Below are 12030 nucleotides of genomic sequence, written 5' to 3'. Positions count from 1 at the left end.
TGTTTTTTTTTGTTTCCTTTTTTGGCCCCTTGTTTTCGTGTCTATACCATATATGTAAGTTTGTTAAAATAAACATATAATTCTGTTTGTATACATATGCAATAAAAATACTACATATGTACATTATTAAAATGGGTTACTTTTACCATACGCAAGTGTGCGTAACTAGTTCAAATAAAACAATAACAAGACAGTGTTAGATTTATGCAATACATACACAATGTATTTTAAAACATATTTATGTTATGTTCCGTATATGTAGCGTTGAAAGTAGTAATTTTAATATAAGTGTATATGCTTACTTGTATTATATATGTGTAATATGTTTGAACCAAATAATGTTGATGTATCCATGTATATTTTACTAGTTATTTCTAGTTACAGTGCATAATCTGTATATTTTTAGTTATACTGCATACATGTGGTATTTATATTGCATATGCGTAGTATTGCATATGCTCAGTGTTATTACCAGTGCATCAACATTGTTATTACCAAAACGTGTTCAATTAGACATTTCATCAAACAGTTGGAGGGCATACCGAATCAAACGATAATTATGCCTATAATGATTAGTTGCACACCAAAATTGAACTACCATATATGCAATATAACTAAAACAAGTTCATTTACACATGCGTATTATAACTAAACGTATATAATTACATTAATATTACTACGCTCAGCACTACATATGTGTAGTATAATTAAAATATGCAGTGAAATACATCATTTATGTACTACATATAAGCAATATTTGACTGATAACCACAATATATGAGCTGATATCAACATACGCATTGTTATTGACTGTCTTATGTAATTACTATGTTATATTGTTCTTCAATTGAAGGAAAAAACAAACAAAAATTGGGACTATAGGTGTGATTCCCGTGTGATACGCCCAATCAAATCATAGAATGTGTGAAATCAACTATTATAATCACTTACCTGATGGAGTTCTTAGTCTGTGTGCTGATTTCACAATCGATTTGGTTGATTGTGCAGCCAAATCAACGATCTGCATATGAAACCCTAGATTGAAAGAAAGATGCGAACGACGAGGGTCAGGAGAGCAAGAATTGAGAGAAAATTGGTGATATAATGGGACGATTTACCCTTCTTCATTAAAAACCCCATTTTCTTTCTTTCTTTTTTTTCACTTCTTTTATTTTTATCTATTGACCAAGTAAAATCAATGGTTTTAATGGAGTTTTCTAGTTTTCTCTATAAAATGAGTTTTCTCTTAATCTCACCCCTATATATATATATTGATAAATAAAACCGAAAATTAAAACGGATCGGATTTTCGGTTTGAAAAGTAACGAATGTTACACGATTCACAAATTTTAGAAATTTTGTCCCGAAATTAAAATAAAAATAAAATTTTAAAAGAAATAACTAATACAATGAGTTGTGAAAAGTTTTAACAATTTTATATATACATAATTAAATAAAAATAAAAAAATAACATTGATCTTTGAATGACACGAAAGACGCCACAAATGGGAATATGACAAGGACACTTATATATAGGATGTACCAGCGGCGTATCCACAATGCCCTTATTATACTGCATTTGTTCCGTCTTTAAAAATCATTCCAGGTTTCGAGTTATTGCACACAACGTACTTATTATGTCTTTAATGCGAGAACTTTGATAATTACGTGTCAACCCATAATTACCTTTATCGTCAGAATTGCATCATGACTTTTGGTTCATAACTCCACCTAAGCAAACACACACCAATCAAAGGAGAACGTAATTTTGTATCTGATTGTGATTCATAAACAGAAACGGAGGTAGAACACTGATTGGTTGCAGTCGCCTATGATCCAACAAATTGATGTGATTGAACTGCTGGTGGTGGATTTGGGGTTGTCATCCAAAATAATTGAGCGATCATCATCAATGGAAAGGAGGTAACGATGTCGGTTTATATCTATACAATGTCGTCGATTTACCCATCTATACGGTCTTGGATTCGGTTATCTGGTCACAAGTAACCAACCGCACAACTTCTCTTCCTAAAAACTAACTGAAGAGGTAGGTCCCAGCAGAGCCCAGTTGGACCCGCAGGACTCACCTTGAAGAGAGACGTCTGCGCAGAAACCAACTGGATCCGCATGACCCACCATGCTCAGAGACGTGACGTCCTTACGCGCAGTACACAAGCTGTTCCCGCAGGAAATGCCTCCCAATGGCGAAGTACTCCGCCTGTTCCCGCAGCTGCGGATACAAGCCATCAGGGAAGGCCACCCGCGCAGCAAGGCTACACGCACAAGGCACTTAGCTCTCAAAATAATTCAGTAGTCACCTGAAGGAATGAGCAAAGCCGGGAACAATCCCGCACAAAGGCGGGAGGGGGAATACTCCCGCCCAAATAAGCCAGTCCGTACGATACGGGAAGATCTTCTGTACTGTACCTGACGAGGTATGGGCAAAAGATCTGACCAAAGATACGACAGCTCATTGACAACAGTATGGCGAGCAGCATGCTCTTGTACTGTATGTCACTATTAGCCGCTGCCTACTCACCAACTCCTGTCATACCACGTGCATAGCCTGCAGTTGGTGGAAAAGGAATAGTACACAGCAGGCCTGGTCACTGTCAGCCGCTGCCTACCCACCAACTACCAGCATGGCACGTGCGTAGGCCACAGTTGGTAGAACAGGAATACTATTCAGCCGGCTATACCCTCTTGGAAACCTACCTTCGGCTATAAATACCCCAAATGATATGATCATCTCATCTTATCTTGTATCTTACATCTTATACCTGATATCTGCTCTAGCAATCTCTTAATATACACTTATATTCAAGAGCAATCTAGTCTGATTCTCACGCCGGAGGGTGGTCACAAGGAGGTACCCCCCCCCCTTCTCAGTGACGAGCTCACGGTGTCTGTTTTGCAGGTTATCAGAAGAACCATCTTTGCCGGATCTAACCCCTCGTGGGAAACATCTATTTAACCCCCAGATTATCCGTAATCTGCCCGGGGTCCATTAGTGTTTCTTCACTAACCGTCAAAATGCTTGAAGCATATACATAGCACGTGTTCAAAAACATTTTTTTTTATTATAATAGAGATTTTTTATTAACTGTCCGAAAATAATGGCGAGCATTTTAATATCGCCCAATGGACTTCTACGAAAGAAAATAAGTGTCGTTCACGGTTCATATTTTGTTTTGTAAAATCTAACAACCCATTTTTTTTATATATGTTGACAAGTGGATTATGGATACCTAAAGCAAGTCGCTCATCTATATTGGTGCTACCTTGTCTTGGTTTCCATCATATTATAATTTATATTATAACTAGTGTTATACCGGCTTGTTGCGCCGGACAGGTTGGTAAAACCCAGGCGATGATAAACCCAAACGTTGTTGGTCCCCGGGCGTTGAGGCAGTAAGTCGACGCAAATTCAGTCGGTTTTGGTTAAGTGTGTTATGATACCGGAACTAAAAACCAAAAATAAAACAAAAACATATAAAATTTGAGGTAGATCAATTGAGTGCATCAGTCAGAAACACTTGGGCGTTGGGAAGATTCGAGCATTGCCGATTCAGGAAGTTGAGTTGGCGAGCCTACGCAAATTCGGACAATTTCCATCACATTGGTTACGGTATCGAAATTAAAACAAAATGCAGTGAGTCTACGCGAATTTTTTCGATTTCCGTTATATTTATGACGTTACTGGAACTAAAACAAGAATAAAAAATTGACAACAAATACGGTGTCGTCAAGTGGCCCAATTGGCACTTAGCGACACCAAAGTTTGTAATTGTATTATATAATAATTTCTAATCTTAACTCACATGAATGTTCATTCTATTTTATATAAATCCAAGCTACTTATTCTAATAAAAGAAAATAACTGAGGACGCATGCTCTTTGTATATTTATTCCTGGCCTAAATTTTTCGCTCAAACTATTCTTTTATTTTTAATGAAAACATATTTATGTCAGTGTAATTAAAACATATCAATCCATCATTTAATTAAATAACGAATTATCTAAATTATAGGGCATTAAAATATGTACCTTTTTTTTTAATTAAAAGTTATATACACTTTTTGAGTGGAAGATAAATGTGGTAAAATTCAATGAATGATATTTATAGTTCTAACATGATAAAGATAAGAAGAAATTGTGAATGAATAACAATTTATTCTTACATATTTATTCAACCTTCATGGATCCATGAAATTTTCATCCATCTCTTTCGAAACTGTAATACAAAAGCGTGTTTTTATTCAGTCTAATTTTATATATGATGATTTTTATGTCATTCATGATAAATAAAACATTTTATCATCTTTTGTTAGAATTTGCTATTCCATTAAAAAAACATATTTACACCTTATAAAATCACAAGGGGTGTGTGTGTGTGTTTGTAATTATGAAGAAATTGCGTGAAAATACACCAAGTATTCGTACAAATATCCCATTAGAATATATAATTTGAACTTATTATTTAATTTGATAAATATAACTTTTTATTTTAATTCAATCATTTAATTTTTATAGCTTTATTTTATTTTATTTTAAGTACCATATACACCACATGAGTTCTAAAACTAGTTAATTACTAAAGCAAAAGAGCCAACAAAAATAATAAAATAACTATTTTATTTTATGGGCTGTATAAAACTTCTAGGGTAAATCTTTGATAGTAAATTAATGTAAGTGGGTTTAAACATTGAAAAGAAAATATGTTGTAAAAATCTGAAAGGTGAAACAAGCATTCCATTTATATAAAATAATAACAGTAATAATAATTCTGACATACATACATATATACGATGATAAAGTTGGCATAAAATCGTCCGTACAGAGATAACACCATTTATATGTTGTTTTAACTTTAAGGCGATTGATTATAATATTTATTTATTATCATTGAGTGAACTAATTAATTAAACTTGTAAAATGTTGTCTGGTGTTTCATCATCATCATTACTACTTAATAATAATAATAATAATAATAATAATAATGAGGTGGAAATGGAGGTGATGGAGGCCGGGATGAAGCTGTTACATCCGATGTCATCTTTAAGCTGGGATCAGGATATTCTTTCAGTAAGGCTACCTAGGGTTTCTTTTCTTTCTCTCCATCTTATATATGTGCTTCAAGTTCATGGTTTAGCATGAATGAAATGATTTACGGTGATTTGGCCCTAATTTCTTATGATTAGGGGCTCAAATTATGAGCCAAGCTGTTCATTAAGGCTTCACTTGTCGAGCTCGAGCCTCTTATTTTTAGAATTTTTATTTATTATATACAAAATATAATTAAAATGCATACATAATTTAAGTAGTATGAATATAAGTAAAATAGTTAATAAATAATCAACAAGCTGAGCTCGAGCTTCAGAAACAGAACTCGAAACAAGCCTAGACGAGCTCGGGCTCGGCTCGTTCATCTCATACTGTATGCTACACTACTCATTTCGATTGACTACCTTATTTGAAAGTTCAAATTGGTAATGTATGATCGGTAGTGATGCTTTTAACTGAAATTTGTGTAATTGTAACTGTAATAGAAACTGAAGGACGTTCTGCGTAAGGTAGAACAAAAGCCGTCTGAATCGATGAAAAATGCACTGCGTCCAGTAATCAAGGCATTGGTTGCTCAGGAACTGGTGACACATCCTAATCTGGATGTGAATATCTCACTTTCATGTTGCTTTTGTGAGATCTTAAGGATCTGTGCACCTGATTCTCCTTATGATGATCAAAAGTTGAAGGTATGAATCATGTGTTAAATCTTAAGGATACATGTTTCGTAGTTAACTCATTTGTTGTTGGTGTGCAGGCTTTCTTTGAAATGGTTGTACTCACACTTGAGAAGTTGCCGTCTGCATCGGGTAGAAGCTATACGGAAATGGGCCGAGTTCTTGAGATATTTAACAGGAATCGTTTGTCTTTACTGATGTTGGACCTGCAGTTGGATGGAGCCAGATTAAAACTTCGGTTGTTCAAACAGTTCTTAGCGGTTTATGGGTACGGAATCTGATATTTTTGTGCAGTTACACTTGTTCTGTTTGCACTTCAGGTTGGCCTGTAAACGAGCAAGCGAACACGAACACTTGATGGACATGTTTTCTTTTTCTTGTTTGTGCTCGTTTATGTTCCTTTGTTAATATTCTAAACGGACATAAATAAACACAAATGGACACAAGTTAAAAGTAAAATAAAAACAAACAATTTATCTAAAATTAAAAACTAAATACCATAGATTGTTTAACAATATCCAGCATTTGTAGTAAACAACAATAAGGGTTCACTGAATGTTCGCTTTGTGTACATTCCATGCTTTATTCTGTTATTAATGTTGAAAACTTCTAACTCAAATGAGATTTTTTTTTAAGCTCCAATCCCGCTGCAATTAAACTCGAAATGGAAAAAATTATGACTGCGATCATAAAGGAAAGTGTAGCACTCAAACTTGAACTTGTAGACAGTCTAGTTACATTTTTAAGAAACACAAATCAGGTGATGCCTATGTTCCATTAATCATTAATATTATTATCATTTAATTCCTTTATATGCCAAGTATTTGTTCCTCTTGCAGATTGCTTCATATGATTGCTCGAAACCAGAGGAAAAGGAAAAGGTTCTCATGAACTTTGCTGCTTTGTTTGAACCACACTTCCCAGGAACTCACATTATAAAAACCGAGTGTGTAGAGACCAAGCCGACGTGTTGCCGACCTTTCTTTTTTGATCCACCAAAATCTGTAACAGAAGCGAAGGGAAAACGCAAAAGGGACAGCAGTCCTTTGAGAAAACAAGTAATGTTATTTGCTTCTAAAAGCTACTCTAAACCGGGCGAGTTGGTTAATGTTTTAAGCATGATAAAGAAATGATAATCTTATTTTTTAAAATAAAACCATTTTCAGGTTACATCTTCTGAGGGTGGCAAAGTTTGTGTCCAAGGATATGATGTAAAGCAAAGCGTTGCACATATTCTTGAAGCTATTTTCAAGAAACACGGGGACATTGCAGCGAACTGTGTATTCAGAACGTCTTCAATGAGATCACCAATCCTTGAGGTAATTTGTGAAGTTATCAAACTAATTCAAACCAATGAGGCTGTTGAGAGAATGGAAGAAATAGAGCACCAGGTGTCGGATGCAGAGGCTGTCAACATTGATGTGGCATGGCTTCGGGTTCACTTAGAAGGCATTTGCAAAAAGACAGAGGGTTTGGAAAGGTCAAATCTGGTCAGGAAAACAGCAAAAGGGATCCTCTTGACTGAAATAGCGACCCGAAAGGATTTGAAAGAGATGGATGCAGAGGTTGAGGCTGCACGAGAACAGGTCAGACGGGCTGAAATGCTGATGGAGGAGCTCAAGAGTGCTGAAAAGGATCTAGATGGCAAGATCTTGGAATTGGAATGTAAAGCTAAAGGCAGCTTCATGGGTGTAGGCTAATTGAGATGAGGGATAAGTTTTATGCATATAGCTTTAACTATAATACTTGACATTAGTTAGTTGATGATCACAAGATTCTGAATTAAAACTTCCTTGCTATATTTTGTCTTGTAAAATCTCAGAAGTGTTCCTTGATTAGTTTGATTACAAACTCTGGTTTCAAGTCTAAATTCGGACAGTCGAATAGTTATATAATTTTTATATTTATGGATGTTTTGAATATTAGAATTTAGAAGAGTAGAGCATTCACAAATCTGTGTCTCCATCTTTATAGATCTTTAAATTTTGCCTAACCTATCAAGTCTCTTCTCTATCTCCGTCACAGTCGCAAATATGTGTTTTATTACTTTTTTTTTGCCTTATATATTCACAACTAGCTTTAGAACTCGTGTGAATCTCGAGAAGCTAAAAAAAATACAATTAAACTATGCACATTAAATGAATAAATTAAAAAAAACTAAATTTTATCAAATTAAATAATTTAATAAGTTAAAATTGTATTTTCTAATGGAATATTCATGCGAATATGTGGTGAATTCTCACACAATTTCTTCATAATCACGAATAAAATGGACATACTGATTTTATAAGTTGTAATTAAATAAGGATAGCGAATTATAATAAAAGATTATAAGATGTTTTATTATGCATGACATAAAAATAGAACATATATTAAAATTAGCATGACTGAAACACGTTTTTGTATTACATATTTGAAAGATATGGATGAGAACTCCATGCATCCATCGAGGTTGAATGAATACGTGAAAATAAAATTGTTATTCATTCATAATTTTTTGTTTTTATCTTCTTAGACCTATGAATATCTTTCATTAGTTTACCACATAATTTAATAAAAAAAGGTAGATATGATGTCATTAAAAATATAAATATTTTTATTATGCTGACATAAATACCCGAATATTTTTTTAGGTAATTAGTCAAATTTGATTAAATGATGGATTTATATGCTTTGATTACACTGACATAAATAGGTTTTCATTAAAAATAAGAAAATAATTTGAGCGGGAAATTTTGTCTAATAATGAATCTCCAAGTGACATGTGTCCCAGTTATTTTATTTTATTAGAATACTAGTTTTAGAGCCCGTGTTACACACGGGATAATTCAAATTATAAAATTATAAGTAAAATAAATAATTAAATAGCGTATATGAAAAAAATGTATTACATTTATGCTTGTATTTATACAAAGCGTACATAAATTGATTTTATTTATATCACAAAATGGTTTTTTTAAAATGAACTTAATAAAAAAGTCCGTGCAAAATCGTACCCGAGAATGCTTCTTTCTATTGAAAAATTCATTCTCGGTGTCATATATGTATAATTGAAAGAATTTTGGTTACGAACCAATTTCGAAAATAAGACTTCTCATACGATAGTAGTTCTAACCATTCAGCCTAAATACAAAAGAGGCGTTACATTTATTGATATATTTATCAATTTACCACCCATCAAAGGAAAGTAGGATATTAAATTGTAACAATGGATGTTCTTCAAGAACTATGTTTTTCTGAGCTACACCATAAAAAATATGTTGATAAGTTTTAGAGGGCTTCTCGACTTTGTCATAATGACAACAAAAAAAATAACATGTTAACCCATTCAATTTCGTGAATATTTTGTTTCATTTGAGCATAGTTTTGCATGACATACTTCCCATACAACGTTCTGATCACAATTGAATGAAAAATTAATGCTGACATATATAAATATTTGAAATTTGATAAAAGTTAGAAGCATTGATTAGCATGGGGGTGGCATGTCGAAAGTGTCACAATCTTTTCTTAAGTTTTAATAGTTGAGGGAAAAAATATTCAATTTGCCAAATCCCGAACCTTTTGATTATTTTAAAAAATGCCCTTAAAAATAAACTTGAAACCCGAATCATGTTTAAAATTCTAACTTTCATACTTTTGACATTTTAAATTCAACACTTTAAACCCATAACAAATTTGACGATAAATCTATTTTGCATTCTCAAACTTTTTAAAATACTCAAAATTTTCATTTTTGACCCATAAATTAACTTGTAACAAACAATCTATTTACCAACTTTTGACCCATAAAATCAAATTTAACTTCTACAAAAAACCCGAAACAATTTGCATTTTTGAGAAACATGATTTGTTGTTGATTTTTAGAATTCACAAAGTATTTGAAATATATAGTAGAATAATATGTTAATATTTATATTTATAAAAATATATAGATACTATATAAATATAGTGTAAAAGGAAAGCGAATAATTATTGATTTATTACATATATTAAGATATATTTGTTTTGGAGGGGAAAAATTGTGAGAATTAACCAAAACATGACAAGTGTCACCATTTATTTTACTTTATTAGAATAAGTAGACTAGTTTTAGAGCCCGTGTCACACACGGGATAATTTAAATTATAAAATTATAAGTAAAACAAATAATTACATAGCGTATATGAAATAAAATGTATTATATCTATACTTATATCTATACAATATGTGCATAAATTGATTTTATTTATATCACAAAATGATTTTTTTTTTAAAATGAAATTAATAAAAAAATGTCAGTGCAAAATCGTACCCGAGAATGCTTCTTTCTATTGAAAAATTCATTCTCGGTGTCATATATGTATAATTGAAAGAATTTTGGTTATGAACCAATTTCGAAAATAAGACTTCTCATACGATTGTAGTTCTAACCACTCAACCTAAATACAAAAGCGGCGTTACCTTTATTGCTATATTTATCAATTTACCACTTATCAAAGGAAAGTAGAATATTAAATTTTAGCAATGGATGTTCTTCAAGAACTATGTTTTTCTGAGCTACATCATAAAAAAGATTTTGATAAGTTTCAAAGGACTTCTTGACAACATAAAAAATAGCATGTTAACCAATTCAATTTTGTGAATATTTTGTTTCATTTGAGCATAGTTTCGCATGACATGCTTCCCATACAACGTTTTGATCACCATTGAAGGAAAAATTAATGTTGACATAAATATTTCTACTTTTATAAAAATTAGAAGCATTGATAGGCATGGGGGTGGCATGTCGAAAGTGTTCGCAATCTTTTCTTAAATTTTAATAGTTGAGGGGAAAATAGTCAATTTGCCAAATCATGAACCTTTTGATTATTTCAAAAAATGCCCTTAAAAATAAACTTGAAACCCGTCGAATCATGTTTAAAATTCCAACTTTCATATTTTTGACATTTTAAAGTCAACACTTTGAACTCATAACAAATTTAACGATAAAGTTATTTTGCATTCTCAAACTTATAAAAATACTCAAAATTTTCATTTTTTACCCGTAACAAATTTTGGCATAAATGTAGTTAACTTGTACCAAACAATCTATTTACCAACTTTTGACCCATAAAATCAAATTTAACTTTCACAAAAAACCCGAAACAATTTTCATTTGAGAAACATGATTTGTTGTTGATTTTTGGAATTCATCAAGTATTTTAAAATATATAGTAAAATATTAAGTTAATATTTATATTTATAAAAATTCATAGATATTATAAAAATATAGTGTAAAAGGAAAGTGAATAATTATTGATTTATGATATATATTATGGTATATTAGTTTTGGAGGGAAAAAATTTGTAAGAATTAACCAAAATATGACAAGTGTCCCCATTTATTTTACTTTATTAAGGAAGTGGGGGTGGTCCGTTATACACCGGCCATCACACGTGATGGCCTCACGAACACCGCCGCTGGTCCCCCCATCACGCGTGATGGGGGTCCGGCCGTGATGGCCATCACGAGGTGAATACCAAGAAATTTGAACGTTGGGGAGGGGGGTGACCGTTGGGGTTGGGGAATTAAAAAAAAAATTAACAATATAAATTAACAACCATTTCAATCCAACTCAAAATCAAATCCAACTCAAAACACTCTCAATCTTCTACTACAAAAACCTATTTCTTCACCACTTCAATTCAAAACAAAATAATATGGATTTTCCGAGCAACTCGTTTCCGCTAGACACCGATAGCTCTTCCTCTTCGGACGATGACATTGTTGAATGGTTCCCGTTGTTATATAACGAACTTGAAGGCTCGAGCCGTCCAAAGAAAAAAATGGTGGATCGTGATCGTATACATGCCCACGAAGTGCTAATGAACGACTATTTTGTGGAGGAGCCGAAATACAATGACGAGACGTTCAGGGATCGGTTTCGTTTGCCGAAATCTTTATTTTTAAATATTGTAGCGAACGTCGAAGCAAGCGAAGAATGGTTTCAAGCATCTTACGACGCGAGGGGCAAACAAAGTTTTACGTCGCTTCAAAAATGCATATCCGCTATTCGTCAATTAGTGACAGGTAACCCACCTGATCAATTCGATGAATACTTACAAATGTCTCAGAGAACTTCACGTGAATGTCTGCAATTCTTTTGTAACGCGATTATTAAATTGTATGGCAAAGAGTTTCTACGAAAACTAACAAGACACGACATTACACGTCTTTACGCCGCGCATGAGGCTAGATGGCATTTTCCAGGGATGCTCGGTAGCATCGACTGTACACATATCGAATGGAGGAATTGTCCACGGGAGTT

At 33.0% G+C, this 12030-nt stretch overlaps 1 protein-coding gene across 1 annotated transcript; it reads left to right on the top strand.

Moving 5' to 3' along the window:
* The first annotated feature begins 5010 nt into the window (after positions 1-5010).
* LOC143560398 (sister chromatid cohesion protein PDS5 homolog C-like) lies at positions 5011-6022 on the top strand. The gene is made up of 3 exons (XM_077048706.1): positions 5011-5085; positions 5550-5753; positions 5822-6022. The coding sequence occupies exons 1-3, from the start codon at positions 5011-5013 to the stop codon at positions 6020-6022; spliced, it is 480 nt and encodes a 159-aa protein (XP_076904821.1).
* Positions 6023-12030: the final 6008 nt, after the last annotated feature.

This window comes from Bidens hawaiensis, unplaced genomic scaffold (assembly GCF_021521415.1).
Source record: "Bidens hawaiensis isolate Kalapana, Puna unplaced genomic scaffold, B.hawaiensis_p1.1 tig00020328_1, whole genome shotgun sequence".
NCBI classification, from domain to species: Eukaryota; Viridiplantae; Streptophyta; class Magnoliopsida; order Asterales; family Asteraceae; genus Bidens; species Bidens hawaiensis.
This window is presented reverse-complemented; position numbering and strand designations above follow the sequence as displayed.